Source organism: Dendronephthya gigantea, unplaced genomic scaffold (assembly GCF_004324835.1).
Source record: "Dendronephthya gigantea isolate DGI-Jeju-01 unplaced genomic scaffold, DenGig_1.0 000047F, whole genome shotgun sequence".
In the NCBI taxonomy this organism is placed as follows: Eukaryota; Metazoa; Cnidaria; class Anthozoa; order Malacalcyonacea; family Nephtheidae; genus Dendronephthya; species Dendronephthya gigantea.
This window is the reverse complement of record NW_021163057.1, coordinates 1,352,698-1,379,083: the sequence shown is the minus strand read 5'-3', so window position 1 is coordinate 1,379,083 and position 26,386 is coordinate 1,352,698. Positions and strand designations below refer to the sequence as shown.

The 26,386-nt window shown below is 35.8% G+C and overlaps 3 protein-coding genes across 3 annotated transcripts; all 3 read right to left on the bottom strand.

The window, feature by feature from the left end:
* Positions 1-5,100: 5,100 nt before the first annotated feature.
* Positions 5,101-13,521, bottom strand: LOC114527837 (tetratricopeptide repeat protein 28-like). Its single transcript, XM_028549541.1, has 3 exons — positions 13,452-13,521; positions 6,775-6,859; positions 5,101-6,146 (listed from the first exon to the last, which is right to left on the bottom strand). Exons 2-3 carry the CDS (start codon positions 6,855-6,857, stop codon positions 5,240-5,242), a joined length of 990 nt encoding a protein of 329 aa, XP_028405342.1. The 5' UTR covers positions 6,858-6,859; positions 13,452-13,521; the 3' UTR covers positions 5,101-5,239.
* A 2,724-nt stretch (positions 13,522-16,245) lies between these two features.
* LOC114527813 lies at positions 16,246-17,355 on the bottom strand. The gene has a single exon (XM_028549508.1). It carries the CDS (start codon positions 17,353-17,355, stop codon positions 16,246-16,248), a length of 1,110 nt encoding a protein of 369 aa, XP_028405309.1.
* A 3,589-nt stretch (positions 17,356-20,944) lies between these two features.
* On the bottom strand, positions 20,945-21,682 carry LOC114527812 (glycoprotein 3-alpha-L-fucosyltransferase A-like). Its single transcript, XM_028549507.1, has one exon. The coding sequence runs from the start codon at positions 21,680-21,682 to the stop codon at positions 20,945-20,947; it is 738 nt and encodes a 245-aa protein (XP_028405308.1).
* Between the last annotated feature and the right edge of the window lie 4,704 nt (positions 21,683-26,386).

Here is a 26,386-nt window from a genome sequence, read left to right as displayed (position 1 = left end):
ACATCGCTATTTGAATTCATTCTACGCTTATTAACGTGCATGAATATGTTTTTGCTCTTCACTTACGTTTTCATATCACAGAATGCATTCGTTCAACTTGATTTTCCTTTTGTTGAATGACATAAATTTAGCGCCGGGGGTATATGGAATTTCTCCAATTGTTTTGTTTAATTTCAATTTTCCGACTGGCGTTTGTATAATGTTAGAACGAAGAATGCTTTCAGTAGGTGAGGAGTTTCCATTTGGTGATACCATGCATGTGGAGTTGTAGATCAACGACGTATGTTCACTATCAACTATTCAATAATTCTCTATTGGTCATTCGTTAGTCAGCTTAATTTTTGCAAAGCTATAGTGATACAGATGTGGATTGTTCCTTTTGGGACCCAAGTTGAATCTCTCTTTTCCCCATATTTCTGCGTAACGTTGTTCTTGCTTTTACGACATAGTCGGAGAATGTTGGCTATAAAGTCAAGTTCTACTTTTCCCGATTAAATTAAAGTTAGGGCTAAGTGCCCTAATTACGAATGCTATTAATAACGTACAAGCATGCAGTATTAGATTTAAAGGGATATGGCGATAAAAATTATTTCTGTTTTGTTGAAAAAAAATTACAATTTTTGTAGAGCCTCTTTACAAATTTTGTTTATCTTCCTTACTTCGCAAGATATTGGGGATCAAAAACATCGGCAATCGAGATATATCCGCCATCTTGTTTTATAATGAGATCTAATAACGTGACGTCAAAAGCAGGGTTGACGCTTAAAAATAACAATTACATGTTCACGGTTTAGTTTACAACTCTTACAATTCAAACGTTATAATTTGAGGTACGTGCGATTGTAATACCATGAAACTATCACTTTGCCGGATCGTTAATTTGAAGTTACAAAACGAATTCTCATCCAGCTTGTGACGTAACGCATATCAGAGCAAGAATATGCATATCCAAAATGGCGGATGGAAGATTATTTCATTCGAAAATATCTCGAGAACCAAATCAAGTTAACCAAAATCCGTAAACGAATTTTCTAAACAATCATGACGTTCTTTTAAAATAGACAAAGATAATTTTTTTTGCCGAATCCCTTTAAAAGTTTATTCTTTGTCACTTTTCTTCATTTCATTATCAACAGAGTTCGTGTTTATCAACAAATTTGCTTTACGATAGGAAGCATTTTAAATCGTCTATTTTCTATCTTAAGGTCTATTTACACAGCCCAATTTTGTCGAATCCAGTTCACTTTTTATGCAAAGAATGTAGTCTATTATTAAAAAAGCAGGACTACACTGGATTTAGTTGATCTCCTGCACCACTTACATTCTATCAGTATGCCAACATACGATAAAACATCCATCTGAAGTAAATTGGACCCGACAAGTAATTAAATTATATTTGAAAATAAATTCGTGGTGTGAACAGACCTTTAGATAATGTGAAACATATGTGATCTATTTAATCCTTTGAACATCATTGATTTTTGTCAAGAAAGTTTGTTTGTTATTAATCAAAGCGTATGTATCATCTTTTAAAGTTTCAAGTTTCATATTTTAAAGAAATGAAGGCTTTGAAAAAAAAACGCTACAATTGCCACTAAAGAGGTTCAAGGATGGCACAAAAGTTTAATTTAATTTTGCAAAAAGACAGAAAATCGTCAAACTGCCGGTTCCCCCAAATTCCAAAACAACATCGTAACTCAAAGTGATTTTGATACTAATAAACTACCGCCATGCATTGCGATCTTGGGGAAGGTAAAAAGTTAAAGGTGACGTTTACTGGAATATAGCATGCGTTGATATCAAAGTGCCTTAATTTTTTTATTAAAAATCGGATATGTATATGTATAGATGTAAAATCTTAAAAGTTCCCATGCACCTGCAAGAACTTTGCCCTACCCTACCCCAACATTAAACCCCAATCCTAACTCCGAACTTTTTCAGCTTCACTGGTAGGCATGAAGCTCGTACGTACCCTGTCATACCTAATAGCGAGTTTGAGCAAGGTAACGAAGTTCAAGATTTGACTTTAATATATCTTACCTTGAAAACTTCGTTCGGACAAAAACGAACCACAGAAAATTTTCGTCCGAAACCAGGAGAACAGGACGAAGACGTTAAGCCTTCACCGCTGACCTTAAGTGGAGTATGCGCAAAATGATGCGCAGACTTTAAAAAAATGTGACGTTTTTCTTCGTCTTCATACTTCGTTGCCTCGCTCAAGCTCCATAATATGCATGCACGGGCATCAAAGAACTCATAACCTATACCAACCTTTGTTGTGTATGATGTACTTGCATGTGATTGATTCACTGCAAGCTAAAATTCACGCACGCTTCTTGCTTGTCCAGCCCAACATCCAAGTTTGGGAAGACTTCTACTCAAAAATAACAACAATGAAAAACATTCCAGAATAAGTAGAGTGCGTCATTTGTTAGTACATAGTGTACGTTCATGTGAATCCAAACTCTGATATGGCAATTTTTCTGAATATAACTAAGCTGAAATGCATGCGTGTTCTGAACATCCTTCTAGACTTTCTACAAGTTTTCTTCCTTCCATCTTTCTCTAGGTAAAGTTGGGCACGGGTACTATTTCTATATTGTACTGTATTGTACTGTTTCTATACAGGTACTGTTTCATTGTTTCTGTATTTTCCTTTAGCAAATGGAAACTTTATTTTCAATTGATTATTACGAAATACAAACTTGATAAACCTCGCTTTACAGGTAGCTTATCAATGACTACAAGAATTGACTCTATATTATTATGTATATACTGAATAAAATGTACTATATGTCATTATTTTCCGGTTATAAAAAGATTATAGTGTCATAAGTGTTGGGTTGTCCCACTCCTTGTTTCGTTTACAAAATATATAATACGATGATCTTATGCACATATTTACAATTTTTTTTTATATATATTTGCTATGCTGGGCGTCAAATTTTAGGCTTCTGAGCATTTCATCGAAGCATTTAGCTGATCTACTAAAAACGCCTAGTGCACTCAAGGATAAGTTGAAAAAGCAACTTCATATAATATTATGGTTGATGAATAATGAATTCGAAGGTTATGCGAAACAGCAATTTGAATTATATAAGGAAATCACTATTGGAATTTTTTTATTTTTTGTATATTGGTATTACATTGTTACTGTATTATTAAAACTTGGATATAGTTTATCTTGGATATGGTTTAGCTTAGTCCAGACGTCAGCTAGGAAGTCGGAACTTGCATCTTTCGAGATTGAACTTTTACTTTTTCCATTTCATCCTTTCGAAATCTTACGTCTTCTCCGTAAATGGTAAATGGAGCCCATGTCGAAACAGATTGGTAGATTTTCTCGGTAAGTTTCTCCGTTGATGTTCTGGAAGCCTCACCTACCGTTGTTTTTTTATAATTTTGGAAAAAGTTCATTGTTTTTCTCAAAGCTTCACATACCAACGTTTCCTTGAAAATTTCGTCATAGAACATTCTCATAAATTCTTGAGAAGCCATATCATTAATAGGCCATAGTGTAGCCAAAACCGAACGAGCCCCGGCTGCCAGAAACGTTCGAGTTATACCAATCACACCTTCAGAAGAAACTTTACCTTGTCCACTGTAACAACAGCATAAAACTACCAAGCGAGCTTTCAAAGGGATATTCATAATATCTTGCTGCGTAAGAAGAAACGACTCTTCGGTGCGATCTGATTGGTCCAGCAAAGGGTTGGTTGGTTGAAAGTAGTATTTCACCCCGATTTTCTTCGCCATGGGCAGCAATATGGACGATACTAGCCCCACCTAAAAGTTTCATTACTTCCTTTTTCGTCGCGCTTCTTCCAGACAATGGCTTTGTCTCGAAACGCTTAGAAAGGTACTGAACTTCTTTGTCTGCTCCGCTTAGATCTTGAAAAAAATACTCTTTTCCATGTAGAGAAACTCTTCCAACGGTTGGATTGCCAACAAACAAGGCATAACCGAGATCTGGATGATCAGATCGTTCAATACTTGACCTAAGAGTGTGTAACGAAGGAGTGATTTGAATGCTGTAAGAACGCGACAATGGACAGTTCTTTTCATCAACTAGTGAACAGAAAGGAACAAAAAATAGTTCTTTGTCAGGCACAATGATTAGCTTGTTTCCATTTATGATATCCATGGCTGGCTCAACCAAGAGCTGGTACAATCGTCTCAAAGTTTCAGTGTCGTCAAAAGCAGGATCAGAATGGTCAACATTTTTTCCAGGCGCGCGTGCCTCGCTTGTTTCCAAAGAAGTGGCTATTGCTCTACTAGATTTTTCGGCGTCTGAATCGTAGTTAAAAAACGAAAAACCTCGTTTAAGAGTAACACCTCGCCGTTTTAAAAATGGAATTATCAGTTCTGAAAAAGTTTCTAACCGCAAATCGGATATTATAACCCTACAACTTACATTATTACTTAAAACCCAAGTGTAGAGAAATTGATTTGCGTCGAACGCGAAGAATAAAATTGAAGTGTTGTTACTTTCTACTTGGCAAAAGTTAAATAGTTGTTCCGTTTCCAGTCGTTCCTCACTACAATCAATTCTTTCCCATATTCTATTTGCATGAAGGAACTTGACTACGGGTTTGTGCTTTTCAATCCAACAATGAAGCTCTTTGGCTTTTCCTATGTCGACGACTAGTAATGCGGATTCAGTGCGCCAAAGGGCAATAAAAGAACTCATCAAACGTAAATGTAATTTGAAATATTCTATAGCGAAAAGTAGCTTGTTGTCATCAGGAACGGAATTTAAAAACATTTCATCAAAAAAGCGTATTGACTTGATCATGTGTAAAGTTGCCTTTTCATGCTGTCTCAACCCTTGGTAGGCAAGGCCCAAATGAGCATTTTTATTCATTTTACCTAAGTCAGTGCCAAGGGAAGTGTTAATTTCTAATCCTTTTTCCAAAAAGGCAATGGCTAATTCAAAATACCCTTGATCAAGTAAGGTCAAGCCAAAATTACCAAACGTACTCGCTATCCAGTTTTTATTACCAAGTTCCATAGAATAATCTAAGCTAATTTGGAAAAGTTAATGGCTTTTCGTATTCTCTTAATCCTGGTAAGCGCCGCAAATTGCATAATAAATGCTGTTACTGACTGATTCCTGATTTTTGTGTTAATTTTCAAAGCTTTTTCAAAAAATTCAATCGCTTTTTTATGTTTTTTTATATTCAGGTAGACGAGGCCCAAATGTCCATTTGCATTTGCTCTTCCCAAATGATCAGTAATTTCATAATTTTCCAGGGCAGTTAGAAAACAGTAGCGCTCTTTCATAGTCTGCTAAAAACTGATAGACAATGCCCAAGTTTTGATGAGCGTTTGCTATTCCTAATCGATCGTCTACCGCTTTGTAATTTTCTAACGATTTCTTGTGATGCTCGATAGCATTGTCGTATTTTCCTAAATCATTGTAAACATTGGCCAAATTGGTGTTCCCGACAGCCATATTTTCCTGATCCCTAATCTCTTCGTGGTATTTTAAACCTTTTTTATGGCATTCAATAGCCTCTTCAAACTTTCCTACACGTCGATATGCAACGCCTAAATTATAATTAATTGCAGCAGCTATTTCCGAATCATCCGGATGATTCTTTTTTTTTAAACTTTCGAAAGCTTTTTGGCTGCATTTAATGACTTCTTGGTACTCTTCCCTAAACACATATATATTCATTAATTTGGAATATATCCTTGCTTGTGCTGAATGGTCATTAATTGCCCGGTGAGCCTCCAAACTTAAATATAAATAGCTAATGGCATTTTTGTACTCTTTCAAACATATATACGCGTCCCCTATCTTGTCACTCTCCTGCGCAATAAGATATGAATCCTTAACTTTTTTGCTATATTTCAAAGACTTTTCATAACAACTAACAGAATTTCTATATTCTTTCAACTGAAAATAAGCATCACCCAAAACTGAATTAACCTGTGCTATCGCTGAAGTTTTATCTTCTGGAAGAATTAAAAGGCAATTTGTATAATACTCAATTGCCTTCTCGTAGATTCCGAAGACTTTAAGGAAGAAATCGCCTCTTGTCTTATAGGCTAATGCTACCTCTTTTAAATCATGATTTTCAGAAAAGTTTCTTATTTCGTCATCCATTGCCTTTACTAAGTTTTCCGCCGTATCATGTTCACTAAAACGAAAACGCATGATAAATTAGTTTCTGCGTAAAACGATCTCTAAATTTCAACCATATACTTCCTACTTCAGGCCAAATTCACTATTTAAAAATTAGTCGCCAAAGGCCCAGATAATATAGGCTTGTAATCACCGATCCTGAGGATCGACTAATTGTTCCACAGGGTGTCCCAATAAACCCGAAAACTATTGAAATCACCCATAGCAATGTAATTGTTAGAGTTTGAATGCCTAAGCACTCTGTTGGGACCCACAAGTGTGTAAATGTTTGCCATAAGCATTTTTATGCATGCATATGATGCAGTAAAATTTGCTCGTACGCGAAAATGATATTTATTAACAATATTTAAATGTGCATCTCAATCAACATGACCTTCGACATGTCCTCTTTCTCTAGCAACACAAAGCATTTAGCATTTCACTGAGTTGCATTAAATCCCCACGGGCGAAAACTCGTGCACACGGCATTCAAATTCTAACATTGAGTGGTTTCAATAGTTTTCGTTTTTTTTTTTCATTTCAACATTGAGGGTGAATCGAGGGACGCAGTATAGCTGTGATGCAAGGCCAAACATATAATAACATCACACATAATTAGTTAAAATCTGGTAGCAAAACATTACCTGGTGACCGAGTTGGGATCGCCAGCTTTAATTTGTATATTCAACGAAGTCGGGGTTGAATTTTTTGAATTTTTTGAACCCATTTCTACAAAAAATTGATTGTATTTATCTACATACACACAAATAGCAAAAGCTAAGATATATATCTAGATATATATTTAGACAAGACGCCTGCTCAAGGCGTTACTCCGCCTGCAGGTGAGCAAACACTACAGGTGACAAAAGGTTACAAAATGAGGTGCTTTTTGTACTGTTGCCTGTCAAACTGTTGTCTGTCATACTTTTGGGATTTTTTGTTATACATTTTGTATTCATTAATATGAAATCATTCATAAATGCATCTTTATTCATTGAAGTAACTTTATTTAATGATGTAACTTCATTCAGTTGCTTAACTTTGTTTACTGATGTAACTTCATTAATTAATATAACTTTATTCATTGTAACTTCATTGTTGGCATTCAAAGGTAAGTTGGCATTTAAAGTTAAGTTGGCATTCAAATGTGACTTGGTATTCAAATGTGACTTGGTATTCTAATGTGACTTGGTATTCAAATGTGCATTCATGGAATTCACACTCAGGGAAATTAATTTTATTGCAACTTCCTGCGAATGAGCACCAAAGCCTGTGAATTAGAACAAAAATAAAGTTTTATAAGTTTGGCAAATCAATCCTGATGTATGATGTACTGATGTACATAATTCATCCGTGTAACCCAGGGCTTCTCGGTCAAAATGTTTTGGGTTACCTGTAGAAATGCCAACTTCTGTCGCCCAAAACTACGACGAAAAGGAAAAAAGACCATGGCATTTTAAGACTCCGCTGCGCATACGCAGGCGGAGTAATAATATACATCCTTCCCCATGCAGAAGACGAGTTTGGGTCACGTATACCTGTGTAGGAGTTTCATGCAAAATACCTCGGATATCTAATCAGAAGTCGTCTGAAGTTAATCATTTTTTAACTTGGCCTTAACTTGGCTTAATCAGCGTAATGGGCGCCCTAACCGCGTAATGAAAAACAGCGTATATGAATAGCGTAAAACTCGCGCATGTAGACACTTGCATTTTAGCTTAACTTAGTAAAAATGTCATGTTTGGCTTCGAAATATTGTAAAGTACCGAAAATATAGCCTTGCGAAGTTGGCAAGAGGGTACACACTTCCGTCAAAAGTATAAATCACTGATACAAAAATTACTATTTGCATGGCTATATTTTGGGTACTACCTAACAGTTTGCAGCCAAACTTGGCAATTACACTAATTTCAGTATGCTATTTTTAGCTGTGGGGATTGATTTCCTTCTTTGTTACATAGATCATAAGTTGCTCCATTGAAATGCTAATTGCTGCGAGCGAAGCGAGCAGCCCTATATTCTTGACGGGCATCTCGATTTCAGCGATTTTTGTTTGTCAGGATGATTTTTTGAGCACACGTACCATAGACACATAGAACGGCGGTTTCATCCTATGCAAATGCGTGATACTTCATATTCGCACTTACGTAACTTATGTGCGATCTCAACTCGGGGAGAATTCTCTTCTTCAGCATAACCGCGATAAAATATTGCATACGTTCATCATAATATAAACAAGTTTAAGTTTTTTGACACGCAATATTGCCATTACTATTCTGAAGACTACCCAAGGAAAAGGTACTACGTGTATTTACTCGCAGCAGTTTCACTTACAATTTGTAATTCTAGTATGTTAGTATTTCAATTGGCGATTTTGATGCCATTACGCTCTTTTTCATTAAGTGGTTGCGGTAGCTTTTATGCGTTACATTACGCCAAAATAAATTACTCAGTACAGCACTAATTTGAGTTGAAAGTCCGATATTAACGATTTTATTGGTTATGAATTCCCACATAATATTTAATAAGCAATTTTTGAATGAGGTTGAACATGATATGAAAAATTATCAAGCCGAAGTTTGTCATTATCAACTGAAGCCGAAGAACGAACATGTATTCCTCAAAGTTGCCGAACCAATATGAAGGAGAAATGTAGACCTCGGATAACAGAATTAAATGTGTGGTCAACAATGGTCGGATGACTAGTTAGAAGCTTATGCCAAGGAGATTGATTGCATTTACCTCTCATTTCATGTTGCTTTCATTTTAGTTAAAAAACGATCATTAGATAATCTTTTAAAATAAAGTAATCTTGCATTCACAAAATCCACTATGTCAGCACTAAAATTACAAAGCTAGCCTTTTTAGAGACACCTTGTGGTGAAACTAATTAAGTTATTTAAGCTGCTCAGCTTGACGTCATATAATTCCAGTAATCAAACTGTGCACTACGTTTTTAGTATTTATAATATTTACATAAAAGATATGTGCATGTATGTCAAAGTTTCAGACGATGACTCTTGGTCGTATCGTCGAGAAGCATTTTTTTCATTTTTAAGCACCGTAGTTCAAAACAAAGGTTTATAGAAGATTAATAGGGCATAATAGGTTTAAGAGATTAAAAGCAAAAAAATAGCTTTAAAATGATTCAAATGCAGATGACACTAGCGTAAAACATAGATCGAGTACAACATATTGGATTTTGTTCCACGCGCTATGAGTGAATAAAAGTTCAAAAAAGTTCACCGCACAATAGAACCTCCTGCTTAAGCACGCCGCCGCTTATGACATTTGGCTAAGCAGAAAGCTCTAGTGTGCGCCAGGCTTTATAGAGGTAAGCCATGTAGCATTAGCTATTTATTGCGTGGGAGGTATAAAATTTAGATTTCTATTCCTTGCAACCGAAAGTCCTTTATGAAATCAACTATTCTAACCTATACCAATATATTTACACTAAATTCTTACAAATCGCAAGATTTATTCTTAACTTTTCAACTCTAATTGCAAAGAGAAAGATAAACTATACAACGTGAAATTGACGTAATAATTAACAGACCGAATATGCGGTCAGATCGGTTTTGTTGTTACGCGCATCTTCGGAAGGCTGTTTTTATAGATAAACCTATGCAAACGAGATAAATGGTATTTACTTTTCAATTCATGTTCGTTTAATCGTTTTCATTTGCGTTTAAAAATGTCTATTTATAAATAATCTAATGAATCAAAGCAGCACCGCATTCATGCACAGATTTCACCGTCTAACTTCTATGACAAATTTGCTATTGCATGATGCATATATAATTAAAAATGTTCATAATTAACGCTTTTACCGAAAATACGCTTCTTATACTGTATATTAGCTAATTCAAATATATACGTCATACACAAACGTCAATTTTGTTTAAAATAAAACAATAGCAAAAATTATATTAATGCAAACACTTCTTTTTAAATACTTTTCCTTTTAATGCATTACAATTCGCCATGTTAATTACGCTGATCTTGAAAACTTTGAAATTTAAAGAGAGTTTGAACATCACATCAATGACGCACAATATATGTCGACAAACCCTACATAGGGATTAATTCAAATGAAAGCGGAAAGATATCGCTTTTCCTCGATGTTTCTACAGACATAAACTGTCATCGCAAATGATGAATTGAATAACAAAGAAGCTTCTACGATTAAAATGCCAAGATATTTTTGTGTGCCAATCATTGCCTTCAACAAAGAAAATTTCCTTTAAAGATCGAACATAAGCTATAGGTATATCTAATGGTTGGAAAAACTTACAGATCATGCAATGCAACTGTGTTGACAAGTCTTATAAAAACAACGCTGAACGGCTGAATAGTTCTTTAAAAGCACTCAGTTCTTTGAACATACAGTGTTCATCACAATACATCTACGCTGTTCAAAATACCACACTGACAAAAAATTGAAAGGTAGCTTTTTCGAGACACTCCGTGGTGAAACTAATTGCGTCAGGTGCACGCATGCATGAAATATCGCCTTCACTCAAAGGAATTTTGTTTCACGAAAAAAATATAAAGTTTAAAGGCATGCAGCTAGCCAATATCACTATCAATCGATGCAAAATATATCAAACTTCATTAAATTGTGATTCGGACTGATTTAAATTCAATGCATATGCAACCACACCTTTAACGAATTATTGTTAAAAAAGAGAATTTTCTTGTCAAAAGCATAGATATCTATTTTATGACTGGGACAATCGAAACATCAGTCAAGCCTCGGATTAGTGAGGGATGCGGAGTAAGCCAAAATAAATTACTGCAGCTCTAACTTCAAATCATACTGTGTACACAAAATGTACACTTTGAATGCCGAAAGAGTGCAACTAAATTAGTTACACACTTCCGTCTAAAGTATACAAAATCTGCTAATACGCATGGCTATATTATATATATATATATATATATATATATATATATATATATATATATATATATATATATATATATATATTTTATATATATCAAGCTGAACTTAGCATAGTGCCTTAAAAGCACTCAGTTTCTTAAACAATTAACAAGTTTCTTAATAATTATAACATACTGAATATGTGTTCAGACCGGTTTTGTTGTTATACGTGCATGCATCTTCGGAATGCGGTTTTTATAGATAAACCTATCATTTTATGCAAACGAGATGAATGGTATTTACTTTTCAATTCATGTTCGTCTAATCGTTTTCATTTGCGTTTAAAAATGTCTATTTTATAAATAATCTAATGAATCAAAGCGGCACCGCATTTATGCACAGATTTCACCGTTTGGCTTCTATGACAAATTTGCTATTGCATGATGCAATTATAACTAAAAATTTTCATAATCATAGCGACTCAACGCCTTTACGGAAAATACGCTTCTTATATTAGCTAATTCATATATACGTCATACACGAACGTTAATTTTGTTCAAAATAAAACAATAGCAAAAATTATATTTATACAAACACTTCGTTTTAAATACTTTTGCTTTTAATGCTTGTCTGTTCTTTTACAATTCGCCATGTTAATTACGCTGATCTTGGAAACTTTGAAATTTAAAGAGAGTTTGAACATCACATCAATGACGCACAATATATGTCGACAAACCCTACATAGGGATTAATTCAAATGAAAGCGGAAAGATATCGCTTTTCCTCGATGTTTCTACAGACATAAACTGTCATCGCAAATGATGAATTGAATAACAAAGAAGCTTCTACGATTAAAATGCCAAGATATTTTTGTGTGCCAATCATTGCCTTCAACAAAGAAAATTTCCTTTAAAGATCGAACATAAGCTATAGGTATATCTAATGGTTGGAAAAACTTACAGATCATGCAATGCAACTGTGTTGACAAGTCTTATAAAAACCACGCTGAACGGCTGAATAGTTCTTTAAAAGCACTCAGTTCTTTGAACATACAGTGTTCATCACAATACATCTACGCTGTTCAAAATACCACACTGACAAAAAATTGAAAGGTAGCTTTTTCGAGACACTCCGTGGTGAAACTAATTGCGTCAGGTGCACGCATGCATGAAATATCGCCTTCACTCAAAGGAATTTTGTTTCACGAAAAAAATATAAAGTTTAAAGGCATGCAGCTAGCCAATATCACTATCAATCGATGCAAAATATATCAAACTTCATTAAATTGTGATTCGGACTGATTTAAATTCAATGCATATGCAACCACACCTTTAACGAATTATTGTTAAAAAAAGAGAATTTTCTTGTCAAAAGCATAGATATCTATTTTATGACTGGGACAATCGAAACATCAGTCAAGCCTCGGATTAGTGAGGGATGCGGAGTAAGCCAAAATAAATTACTGCAGCTCTAACTTCAAATCATACTGTGTACACAAAATGTACACTTTGAATGCCGAAAGAGTGCAACTAAATTAGTTACACACTTCCGTCTAAAGTATACAAAATCTGCTAATACGCATGGCTATATTATATATATATATATATATATATATATATATCAAGCTGAACTTAGCATAGTGCCTTAAAAGCACTCAGTTTCTTAAACAATTAACAAGTTTCTTAATAATTATAACATACTGAATATGTGTTCAGACCGGTTTTGTTGTTATACGTGCATGCATCTTCGGAATGCGGTTTTTATAGATAAACCTATCATTTTATGCAAACGAGATGAATGGTATTTACTTTTCAATTCATGTTCGTCTAATCGTTTTCATTTGCGTTTAAAAATGTCTATTTTATAAATAATCTAATGAATCAAAGCGGCACCGCATTTATGCACAGATTTCACCGTTTGGCTTCTATGACAAATTTGCTATTGCATGATGCAATTATAACTAAAAATTTTCATAATCATAGCGACTCAACGCCTTTACGGAAAATACGCTTCTTATATTAGCTAATTCATATATACGTCATACACGAACGTTAATTTTGTTCAAAATAAAACAATAGCAAAAATTATATTTATACAAACACTTCGTTTTATTTACTTTTGCTTTTAATGCTTGTCTGTTCTTTTACAATTCGCCATGTTAATTACGCTGATCTTGGAAACTTTGAAATTTAAAGAGTGTTGAACATCACATCAATGACGTACAATATATGCCGACAAACACTATAGGAAAGATATCGCTTTTCCTTGTTGCCTTAATTAATTCTACAGACATAAACTGTCATAGCAACCGATGAATTGAATAACAAAGAAGCTTCTACGATTAGAATGCCACGATATTTTTGTGTTCCAATCATTGTCTTCAACAAGAAAATTTCCTTGTAAAGAACATAAGCTATAGGTATCTAATTTACTTACAGATCGATGTAACTGTGTTGATACGTCTCATCAAAACCAAGCTGAACTTAGCATAGTGCCTTAAAAGCACTCAGTGTCTTGTAATATAGGAAACATGATACACGTAATATGCACAATAAACAATGCACAATGGGTTATTGAAAAGGGATATCATGCATGTAGCGATATAGCACAGTATGATTAAGCAGAAAACAGTTAGTTGATACAGGAGCACGGGAAGAGCACATCTCAAGCACCGAAGCACGAATAAAGAGTTATAAATATATGTGCGAGTTCTGTGAGTATTTGTAAAGAGCTGTCTCCCCGAACGACCCGACGATCCCGGACGTTATAGAAGAGCCTAAACGAAGCCACACAAAAAGGGTCGTTTTACGGTCTTAAACAATTAACAAGTTTCTTAATAATTATAACAGACTGAATATGCGGTCAGACCGGTTATGTTGTTATACGTGCATCTTCGGAATGCGGTTTTTATAGATAAACCTATATGCAAACAAGATGAATGGTATTTACTTTTCAATTCATGTTCGTTTAATCGTTTTCATGCACTTGCGCCTTTAAAAATGTCTATTTATAAATAACCTAATGAATCAAAGCAGCACCGCATTCATGCACAGATTTCACAGTCTAGCTTCTATGACAAATTTGCTATTGCATGATGCAATTATAACTAAACTTTGAAATTTAAAGAGTGTTGAACATCGCATCAATGACATACAATATATCTGTATGTCGACAAACCCTACATAGGGATCAGATGAAAACGGAACGATATCGCTTCTCCTGGTTGCTTTCTACAGACATGAACTGTCATCGCAACCGATGAATTAAATAACAAAGAAGCTTCTACGATTAAAATGCCAAGATATTTTTGTGTGCCAATCATTGCCTTCAACAAAGAAAATTTCCTTTAAAGATCGAACATAAGCTATAGGTATCTAATGGTTGGAAAAACTTACAGATCAATGCAACTGTGTTGACAAGTCTTATAAAAACCACGCTGAACGGCTGAATAGTTCTTTAAAAGCACTCAGTTCTTTGAACATACAGTGTTCATCATAATACATCTACGCTGTTCAAAATACCACAATGACAAAAAATTGAAAGGTAGCTTTTTCGAGACACCCTGTGGTGAAACTAATTGCGTCAGGTGCACGCATGCATGAAATATCGCTTTCACTCAAAGGATATTCTGTTTCACGAAAAAATAATAAAGTTTAAAGGCAGCTAGTAATAATAAGATCTTTATTTAAACTGATAAACCGGTCAGTCAATCATACATTGACTGGTATCAATCGGTGACCAGTATTTACAAATATATATATGTATAAAATTTACAAAAACAGCATTGAAATAAAATGAAATAAGGTCAGTTTATAAGCTGCAAACGTGTGTGGTAGCGTCCATATCTAAAAAGTATTCAAATAATTTACGTTTAAACTGCACAATTGTCTTTTGATCCCGTATGTCCTTTGGCAGTGAATTCCAATCTCTAGCAGCTGAGAATTTAAATGATGTTTGACCGCATTTTGTTTTAACTTGAGGTAAATCTACTAAAGTTGAGTCCCTAAGAGATCGACAATGTCGTTCTGATCGCTTTACTAAATAGCCTATTAACTGCTTAGGGCAGTTTACATTGTTAATAATCTTATATACATATTGTAACCTAATAAAACGACGTCTACTATAAAGTGTTAATAAAACTAATTTAGCTCGCATCTCCTGTGTGCATGTCTTACGACTTTTCTGCAATATTATACGCATAGCCTGATTTTGTAGGCGTTCTAAACGTTCAGCATTCCCCTTTCCACATTCACCCCATACCACGCATCCGTAGTCTAGTAGAGGTAACACAGTTTGCTTATAAATTCTAAGCAAAATATTACAGCTAAGGAAAGATGAAATTCTATTAAGCAGTTTCAATTTTGGATACACCCTAGATAGTATATAGGTTACATGTTTATTCCATGTGAGACAATTATCCACATAAACTCCTAGATCTTTGAAGTATTCTACCTGTTTCATTGGATTTCCATCAAGGATAACTTCCAATTCTCTCGTGTTCCTTACAGTATACCTAGATCCAATGAGCATTACCTCACACTTCTTTTGATTGCTGATTAAACCGTTTTGTTTCCACCATGTCGCAATGTTAGCAAGGTCTTGGTTTACCTGTTGTTCCGCCACATCAATATCTTTTGCACTCGCATGGATCTTAGTGTCGTCAGCGTATAACGCTGTCTCGCTGTCTTCACAGACATCACTAATGTCGTTTATATGAATGTTAAACAAAGTGGGTCCAAGGACCGAACCTTGCGGGACTCCGTGCGTGATTAAACGGCTTTCGGATTCTACACCACCACATGAGACGAATTGAGTTCTCCCTTGTAAATAACTTTTAAACCATTCAAGTTCGTTGTTATTTACTCCTTGTTTCGAAAGTTTACTGATCAAAATATTATGATCTATGATATCGAACGCTTTTTTTAAGTCTAAAAAAGCACATACAACTTTCTTTCCCTGATCTATAGAAAATTTCCAGGAGTCAACAGTAATAATAAGTGCGACCGTGGTGGACGAGTGCTTAGCATATGCATATTGATGGTCATTAATAAGGCCCGTTTCTAATGCAAATTCCTGAAGATCGGCATTAGCAAACGATTCTTGCACCTTTGATATGCAAGGAAGCACAGATATTGGTCTTTGATTATTACGTTCAAATTTGGGACCACCTTTGTACAAAGGTGTCACTCTTGCCATTTTCCACAACGACGGATAATGACCGTGCCTATAGCTAGGATGCATTAAATATGTTGGCTACAACATTACTAATATAAGGCGCAGCATTTTTCAAGATTTTAGGTGAAATGTTATCTGCGCCAGTAGCCTTTGATGTATCTGTTGTTCGTAAAGCATTGAAGACATCGTCTTCACTTAGGGCACGAAAATTAAAACAGTTACTGGAAGCAGCACGCACGTTTTCCTGTTGCAGGTCTACTAGGTTTCCTTCTGATTGCCGGTCGGTTAGTAGCGTGGAAGCAATTGTTGTAAAATATTCATTTAGTGAGTTCGCAATATCACGCTTATCGCTCAATTCTTTACCATTTACCACTAATCTACCAATTTCAGCGCTGCTTTTTCGGGAGGGCAAAACTAGACGTAATATGTCCCAAAATACTTTAGGTTTACAGCGGTTTTCTTCAAGTTTATTTCTAAAGCAACTTTTCCTGGCTTTTCTGTTCATTTTAGTGACATTGTTACGAAGACGTCTGTATTCACTCCAATCTTGAGGCAGGCCAGATTTTTTAGCCTTTTTGTGCACTTGATCGCGAGTTCTCATAAGTGTAGGAACAGTATTATCAAGCCATGGATGAGTCTTTTTTCGCATACGTTTTCGCTTGAGAGGGAAATGTAGATCAATCAAAGATTTTATCAACGATTCCCACACGGTGCACATATCATCTACATCATGAAACGAATCAACCAGGCTCCATGGAGCTTGCTTCAAATCAGCTATAAAGTCATTTACTTTATTATCATTCCAAGGGCGCGTTGTTATAATGCGATGTTTATTTGCACAAGTCACTGGACATTGCATAACACCATAAATAGGATAATGATCGCTTAGTGCTATATTGATTACTCCTGCCTCATTAAACAGACTGGGAGTTGAGGTGATTAACACATCAATTAAAGTACTTGTAGTGGGCGTTACGCGAGATGGTTGTTTTATCAATTGTTCAAGTTCATTTACCATAGTAAATTCTAGCAGTCTCTCTGTTTGTCTTAAGGTTGAATTAAGACAATCACAATTAAGATCACCAACAATTATAACTTCAAACTTATTTCTAGTCGCGTATCTCATCACATCATCAAGATAGTCAAAAAAACTCCAGAGATTCATCAGGAGCTCGGTATGCACATCCAATTAAATATTTACTGTTTTTTAGTTGTGCTTGAATCCACGTAACTTCAAAATCCTCCTCCAAATCCTCTCTTCTGGTGTGTTTCATACGACTGGATATATACAGTGCAACACCCCCCCCCTACGTTTGTTTCTCCGATCCAAACGCTGCACGGAAAAACCCGGTATTTCGATTTCGGTATCTGATATAGAACTATCTAGCCATGTTTCTGTAATACCAATAAATATTGGGTATATGTCTTGAAACGTTAGCCTCAGTTCATCAATATGAGCCATAAGACTCCTACAATTAAAATGCGCCAGCCAGTGATCGTGCTTAGACCAACGATAAATATTTTCCGATGTTTCACCATGTCCATGTGATGCTTGGATTTCCCTAAGGTCGGTAGATGTTTGACATTGTTTTCTGGGTCCAGGATTGACTAAATTTACTCCACTTCTCTTTAACATTACTATCGCTGGATTGAACGAAGATGATGATCGCACAATATAGTTAATCCTTCGTTTTAAAAAACGTTTCCTGATGTAAATATCGTTCTCCCAAAAGGTTATTGAACTAACATAAATATGCCCATTTGTAATACTCATTTCTGCACTAACTGAGAGATTTTTATCCCATTTTCCCGTCCAACTTGACTCTGAAACGTTTATATTTAACGAAGTGTCCAAAATATAGCGGTACGAAAGAAACCAAAGGAGCAATGTTAATTTGGTTACAGAGCTCATAATAGAGCTACCAGCCGCCATGATTGTCAGTTATGATTCCACCATAAACCTATTTGTGGAGACCCTATAATGTATCATGGAACTACTTTCTTTTATTAACATTAAGAGCAACGTTTTTTTTTCTTCACAGCTGCTATTCCATTTAAAGAGTAATTGTATTTTAGTTAATGTAACTATATTTTAGTTAATGTAACTATATTTAATTCTGGCTCATGATTCATTGTTTGCGTGAAGAATTGATGAAAACTATAAGCAGTGCCTCATTTGTGCCAGACATGCAGCTTTAAGTATAAGTTCGTTTAGAAATTAAACATAGAGACAGAGCTCTAGGCGGTTAATCTTCTATAGCAGGTCTAGTAAAGCTTACCTGTTTCTTACCATAGTGAAGAAAAGAAGAGTACTTTAACACACATGGATGCAGAGTATCATATAGAAGAACACGAATTACAAAAAACAAGTATCATTTACATTAGAAAGAGACAACAATTTATTGTTGATCATGCGGACAGTATATCCTCTTTAAGACTTTAAGGTTTTCTTGTTTTGACACACTTCATGTAATTCGTCTCATGAAGGCGTCGCTGCGCCGTTCGACGTGATATTTTGGGTAGATGGGCGCTCTTTGGGCGACTGCGAGGTAAGCTGTGCTTTGACATATCTGAGAGATCACGTTGTCTCACAGCTTTTTTGACCAAAACAACTTTCGTGGTCGTCCAAATTGCAGGTATTTTCCCTCCACTTTCCCTTTTTCAAACGTGAACACAGCTTCTTTCACCACACTTTTTTAAAGTTTTCCACAAAGGTTTTGTGCAGAATGTGTCCAAAGGACTCAAACTATTCATATAAACTAAAGATTTCCTTAACGAATAACGATAAGTGAGCATGTGCTTGAACCTTTTCGATGCACCCTTCATGTATGTATATATATTAGTTTATAAATGTTTGCATGGTTCCACTGCATGCAGTAGCTATTTTAGTTTATCAATAATGAAAATAAAGTTAATGAGGAACCTTCCATATCAAGGCGTGTCTTCGGTTTTGGCAAAAAACGTCAGGCAGACAACGCAGAAATTGGTGTGTAAGACGTTTCAACAATTCAACCCGAAAATCTAATCGCTGGTTCGCAATTGTGCATTTCTGTACCGCTACCAAACAGAAAGCTTTACAATATCTTATTATATCTTATATCTTATCTTATTACAATATGCAATCTTTTGACAACTCATCATGCACATCTGACCGCTTCAAATCTTTTGTGCAAGACATATTTTCTTGAGTATTTATAAATATTTTTTCTCACCAAGTTTGAAGTCTAGAGAATATTGTCAGTATCGAGAATTGCGTCTATATACCAATTTCGCGCTAGTCTGTCAGACATGCGTCAAACCGGCGCTCCAATGCATTAGTAGATCCAATATGGCACCGCACGCAAACATCATTTGACCTGCTCAATCCAACCAATTAGACTCCTTTTCCATTTGGCGCGAAGAAACAATGGAACTTATTGGAACTTATAAACCTGCCTATATTGCCTCAGTACAGTTAATCAGGCTAGAGATCTCATAACATGCATAAGACTAACGTTATTCAACTTAACATAACTTCGTGCTCTGATGGGTGACATCGCTCATAGTAAAAACAGTTTATAACAATTATCTGTGATATGATTGTCATAATAATAATGATCATATTGTGATAATTGATAACCGTCTAAAATCGTTTCAACTGTTTGATGACATTGATGTTTAGGTGTATCTCTCATTTTGCTAGATTTACTTTAGTATATATTTAATCGTCTTATTAAACATGTTTGAAATGAATGAAATTACAGATTTGGTGCTAAAAGTTATTATAAAAGGAGAACCTCGAAATTAAGAATAGTAGAATACTATGGTTTAATTGAGATTAATTGAGATAGCCCGAACAACAGGATATAGTGGATTGAAAGGAAAGCGCCCATTTTGGCCGCTGAAAGGAAAGCGCCCATTTGTTAAAATTCGCGGGTACGACTTGTGATTCATGATGAATTATGACGAATTAGCGCCCTATATTGAAATCATTCTTTTTCTGACAGTCAGGTGCGTTTATACTGAAGGGCAGTTCATATGAGAGCCTCAGAGCCGGGACGGGATGCTTGCCGCGCTTTTGCCGGGATGGGACGTTTTATTTTCATGGAGTGCATGCATGTTTTGTTATTTTGAAAATTTTTCTTTCACTGCTTGGCCACAAACAATACATCCCAGGCTATCGGTGACATATGAGAGCCAGGCATAACGAAGGGCTTGTTTTAGGCCCAGTAGAACAACAGCTCTTGACATATGCTTGAATATGTATGTGCGTAGTTGCAAAATTTATGGAAATTACCCCGGCACAACTTGGGACTGGGAGAGTTCTATTATCCGGCTCTAATGCAACTTATACAAGGGGATACAAAAAACAATGTAATATATACTTTAATCGCAGATTGTTTCGATTTGATTAAAACTTAAAAGCCTCTTGCTGTAGCCGGTCAAAATTGTTGATGTTCTTGAAGAAAGCGCCTGCGAAGGAATACAAATCTGATTGCAACATGACTTGCGGCTCCGATGATGAAATATATCTCAAGCCAGAAAACGTGTAGCATTCAGCTGGCTAACAAGAAAAACACATCAGAAACTGACCATGCAGTAACGATAAAGACACCTAAAATTGATGTTCTGCTTTTGGTAGTCATACTTTTGAGGTAGGCATGCACGAAGTTAACCGATTATATTTCTTAGCGTGTACATGCGTATGAAAAACGCGAAAGTGGAAAGCGGAAGCCCTAAGGATAAGCATCGTTCAGGAGGTTTATAAAGGTTGTTTAATGACAATCATATGGGTTTTTGTTACATTTCTTTTTTACCCACTTATTCAGGTAACAATCTTTGCTCGGATGTTCAAAATCTGTGATAGTTTCGTGCCATCTTGGTGGCTCGTTGTACCGACTGTTTAGCTTTGAACAGAGGGTGCTCCAAGCGAATGAGCCCAAAAAGCGATAGTCGTAATCAATCTTGTAAGTTTCGCGCCACTTGTGCAGCTCTCTATAAGCTGTTTCGTTTTTATCAAGCATTTTCAAATATTCGGCCAACTCTCGTGGCGATTTGAAGTCATCTACATGGATGATTGAGTTCGAAGGTACACGAACGTGCTCAATATAGTCCTCTTTATAAGCACCCATGACAACTGGGACAGCATCGTTTCCAAATCCTTGCATCCACATTTTAAAACTAACGTAGTCGCGGCAGTTCGAGTTTTCAAATGCTAGAAAAAACTTATAATCTTTAATTTTATCACAGGCCTTTTTAGTGTAGTGACCAGAGCATTTTAAGTTTTCATTACCGCATTTGCCAAAAACGTCGACCTCCATGTATTTTCGTAGCTCCTCTACATACTGGCCTCTTCCATTTTTCACAAAGTGACAGTTACTAATTAACGCGGCCGCAAGTTTGGTTTTATTTCGCACAATGCCGTCTATATCTGTTTCTTTTTTCTCAATTTCGCTTTTATTCACCTTCCAACCATGCAACATTGGGACATCTGCATCCGTACGATACGTCATTGTCCAGTTGAACGCAAACTTACGCCTAAAATCGCTCATCTTGTAATTAACGGCATCTATAATGGCATGGAACGGCGATTCTATGTTGAAGTACACCCATCGTTGCCAAGGTGATCGTGTTTGTGGCAGAAATTGGAGGTCTTTGCCCAATCTCCTAACGTCAACAACGACAACATCACTGGATCCCAGAAGTGACCTATTTCTAGTTACGAGACAGTTGTCGAAAAATGCGTTAACCGGTTGACCGTTTAATTCGCTGAAGAAAGCGGGGCACCAATCAAGAATTATAAAATTTCTCCTCGATCGATTTGGGGCGAGACGTTTTTCTGAGCTGTCCTTGGAGCGGAAATATTTTTTAAAACTATAATTCCCATGTGGATTAAAGCGGGCATTAAGGCAGCACAATGTGATAACAAATAGAGCAAAAAGCCCAATCTTGCAGGCTAACGATTTCTGCCGAACAAACTTCTTCGGCTGCCGAACAAACATCTTTGGGTTTTTTTTTCTATAATGGAATAATAAAACTTTTTTAACTTTTATTTATTACGGAAATATTTATATATATACAGGGTGAGTAAAAAAAAACTGACACCTTTGAAATTCAAATTAGCTGCGAACTTATGGCTGGAATATGACATTCCCATGTACAATTAACAAAAACGATTTGATAAAACTGTTCTTTTGTATTTACAGAGCTTAGAATGCATTTTAACTCCCAAAGGGAACAAACTTTATGTTTTAGGTTAATTAATATGTTATGCTTCGTATACCTATGAAATATTTTAGGCAACTTCTGTCACATTACAGCCGCTATGCAACTAATTTGAATTTCAAAGGTGTCAGTTTTTTTTTACTCACCCTGTACATCACTCAATTATCAAATAATCAAGAAAGTCGCTACTATTAGTACAGAAACAAAACCTGGGTGACACGAAATACCAACTCGTTATTTTATGTAACAATGGGCAGCGATTTTACGAGAATGCACTCAACCGCAGTAACCACAACGTCAAATTGCATTACACAGCCAACACCCCCAGACGCAAAACTCCAAACCGGATCCTCAAGGAGTTCGCTTGTATCCTCGCTGAACCTATTACCACCATTTTTAATAAATCACTTTCTTCCAGTGTTGTTCCAAGAATTTGGAAAGAAGCTAATGTTGTTCCAATTCCAAAGACTAATCAACCTAAGAACGAAAGCGAAACTAGACCTATATCCCTAACCAGTTACCCCAGGGCTATCTAAAGTGTTAAAAGACTTTGTTGTTGGATGGATGCTAGACGATTTACGAGGAAAGATCGATACAAGCCAATTTGGATGTCTAAAGGGACTATCGACCACCTTCTGCCTCTTAGATGTGCTTCATACTTGGTTATTCCACCTCGACTCTCAGAATAAACATATCCGTATTTGCTTTTTAGACTTTTCAAAAGCCTTCGACCGAATTGGTTATAACATCCTAATTAACAAATTGATAGATTTGGATGGATAATATATAAACTTCCTGACGGATCGAAGGCAACGAGTGAAAATTAGTGGTTCAATCTCCGACAGGCTCCCCGTGTCATCTGGGGTCCCTCAAGGGACTAAACTGGGCCCAATCTTATTCCTTGTCATGATAAATGATTTGAAGACAAATACGCCCGATACAAGAATGTGGAAGTTCGTCGATGATAGCACGTTTTCAGAACATCTTACCGGAAATACTGAATCAAAATCCTAATTATCTCTTAATGCTTTCGAATTATGGTGTTCTAACAATCGGATGACTTTAAACTCAAAAAAATGTAAGGAACTTCGAATTTGTTACCTTAAAAGATCCGTTGAGCTCCAACCCTTAATAATAGCAGGCCACCTATTGAAAATAGTCGAATCCCACAAGGTATTAGGCCTCATTATCCAAAACAAATTGAAATGCGACGCACATATTCGATATTATTGCGAAAGCATCAAAACGCCTGCATATAATTAGAATACTACGACGCAGTGGCATCTTACAAGCTGACTTTGTTAAAATATATATTGCCCTGATTCGGTCAATTCTGGAATACAGTTGCGAAGTTTGGAATAACTCACTAACCAAATATCAATCAGATGAATTGGAAAGGGTTCAAAAAAGAACGCGTTACGCATTATATTTCCTCGCCATTCTTATGACCAAGTATTGGAAATGGCGGGTTGTGAAAGATTAGATATTAGACGTGACGCAATCTGCATAAACACATTGCAGAAAATCATGAAAAATTCACCCTTAAAAGAACACGTGCCGAATACTAGAGAGATTTCCCACAATCATAACATTCGAAATTTAAATCATCTTTCATTATTCAAATGTAGGACAGAACGTTTTAAAAATAGCTTCTTCCCAAGTACAGTATATAGCGAAGTTTAATAAACAAAACTTTTAGGATATTCATAAATGTAAACATTATTATATATATTGTAAATACCTAAATTTTATAATGTAAATAGTACTTGTAAACACTTCATAATTCAATTTTAATTGCGAAGAAGTGTAATTTTAATAATATAATATAAATAATAAAATATAAAAATTCTGGAAGTAAAATTTGAGGTCTGTGGGCGGCAGAGTAGTCAAAATGTATTATCGTTAAGTAATCTACAAGAATATAATAATAGTTTAAAATTTATTTGATTTTGGAAAATGAAAAATCGCGCCGCGTTGTCGCATCGCGTCCGTTCTGGGTGGGCCTTTATACTTTGTATATAAGCACAAACAGAAAAAGAAAAAGACCCAGCCAAATCACACAGTATCCCTATCTACGCCCCATCATAACAAAATCCATAATCCGTAAAAAATAACAAGGCAAATCCATAATCCGATACCACACAGCTGCTAAATCCGTAATCCGTAATATTTTCAGGATCCGAAAATCCGGCAAAGTATCGCGGTTAATCCGAAATCCGAGCAAGTTCCCTACGCGCTGGTGGCAAGTTTAACAATTTTTTTAGCAGGTCATTTTGAGAGGAAGTTTAAACCAGGGGACTTAGACTGTTTCAGAACAATCTTTTAACATGTAGTTTACACAGTTTATAGTATACAATTCCATATTCGAAATATACATGAAAAGTCTGTAAAGAAATTAAAGCACTAATGGGCTAAATTTTTTTTGCAGCCTAAAAACTGTTTACCAAATCTCAGCAACTTTTTGAACACGCGTAACGTGAATGATTAGTATGTAGGGCCATTCTTATATGAGCGAAATAAGCCGTGGCTTAATTGAATAAGTCGCCGAACTGTGCATAGAGCCTAACAAACGCCCCATTTGTTCGAACTTCGAAGCGCCGGCTTAAATTAGCCGAGGCTTCCCAGCTCGTCCAAAATAAGTCGCGAAGTTCTCGTATAACGGTTTCGTGGCTAAATCTTATACATTAAACATTGCCATTGTTGTCCAGCATCAACCTTCGTGCTGCCCCTTCCAATTTGCAATGCAAATACTGTCTTGGCGGCAGGAATTTGCGACAGCGAATATGAGTCGTTTATACGAGTTTTTGCGACCAATTTCGTAATTATAACAATATACCGTATAAACGGACTTTGGCCGCGCGGCGGCTTGCTCGTTTAAATGGCCTAATGTATATAATGTTTGCATTCTTTTGACACACCGTGCTGTATTTGCACTTTCATGCAGTAGAAAGTTTATTTCCAAATGTTTATATATAATTAGTTTCTGCTTACCATACAGCTGTGACCCTTTTGTGCTTGCGTTTTCTTTCGCTGCTCTTGCTATGTCGATTGTTTTGTTTTCTTCTGTTGTTGAGTTCGTTGCCGTGGCTGATTAGGAACGCTTAGGAATTTTTTTTCATTCACCTGTATGGTCTTTCGGCCCTATTTAGGTTATACGTATATGACCCATTTTAGTCGCGTCGAATACAACTCAAAAGTGTTAAGCCTTCAGGGCCTCTTTACATTATCATTATTATCATTATTAAGTCATTAAAAAAATAGTTACATCAGACGTGTAACTTTACAAAACTGATTAAGCTTTAAATTATTTTTCAACTATTTACAATATTAGACATCTTGCTACGACTACAAAAGTTAAAATTTATGACTAAAAGTTCAGAATCATTGATTTACTAGCTAAAATAGTCAAAAAGACATCTATTTAGAGCCGTCCGTTTAAACCGTTCTGTCCTCATATTTCGCAATATAAATTCATGTTCTCGCTCTCGTAATATTCGTTGCTTCTTGGCTGGAAGTAATCCATATAAGGTATGACCCAGGTTGTTCCTTATCTTATGGAATAGGCATTTGTCTCTTTCTTCAATTACACATTATATCTTGATAATTTTTGTGGTGTATCCAAATTTGTAGGCCCTTTTAAAGAATCTATCAATTCTGTCAACATGTTTCATCCCAAGAACAGAGCCCCATACTTCAATTACAAATAGAAAAAAAGACATAATCAGGGAATCAAATAATTTTGCAATTTCCTCCAAGGGGTATCCATAATATCGACATATTCTTAAGATGTACACGCGGCTACTAGCTTTGGCTAACAAATCCACAACGTGCATATTCCAACAGCATGGATCATCTTGACATAAAACACCGAGCAATTTCAGCCACGTTTTTCGCTACAGACCTGCAATCGGGGGTGGAGGTGGTTTTGTTGTTTTGCCACTCACAATCATTTCCCACGTTTTTGAAAGATTTAGGGACATCCTGTTTACTCT

What these genes read in the sequence shown, in the direction of transcription:
- LOC114527812 (XM_028549507.1), bottom strand. Translation starts at nt 21,682, where the DNA reads ATGACGTATCGTACGGATGCAGATGTCCCAATGTTGCATGGTTGGAAG.
- LOC114527837 (XM_028549541.1), bottom strand. Translation starts at nt 6,857, where the DNA reads ATGGGTTCAAAAAATTCAAAAAATTCAACCCCGACTTCGTTGAATATA. An exon ending in GATCCCAACTCGGTCACCAG is followed by an intron (nt 6,147 to 6,774) that starts GTAATGTTTTGC and finishes TTTTCGTTTTAG; the next exon opens with TGAACATGATACGGCGGAAA.
- LOC114527813 (XM_028549508.1), bottom strand. Translation starts at nt 17,355, where the DNA reads ATGAATCTCTGGAGTTTTTTTGACTATCTTGATGATGTGATGAGATAC.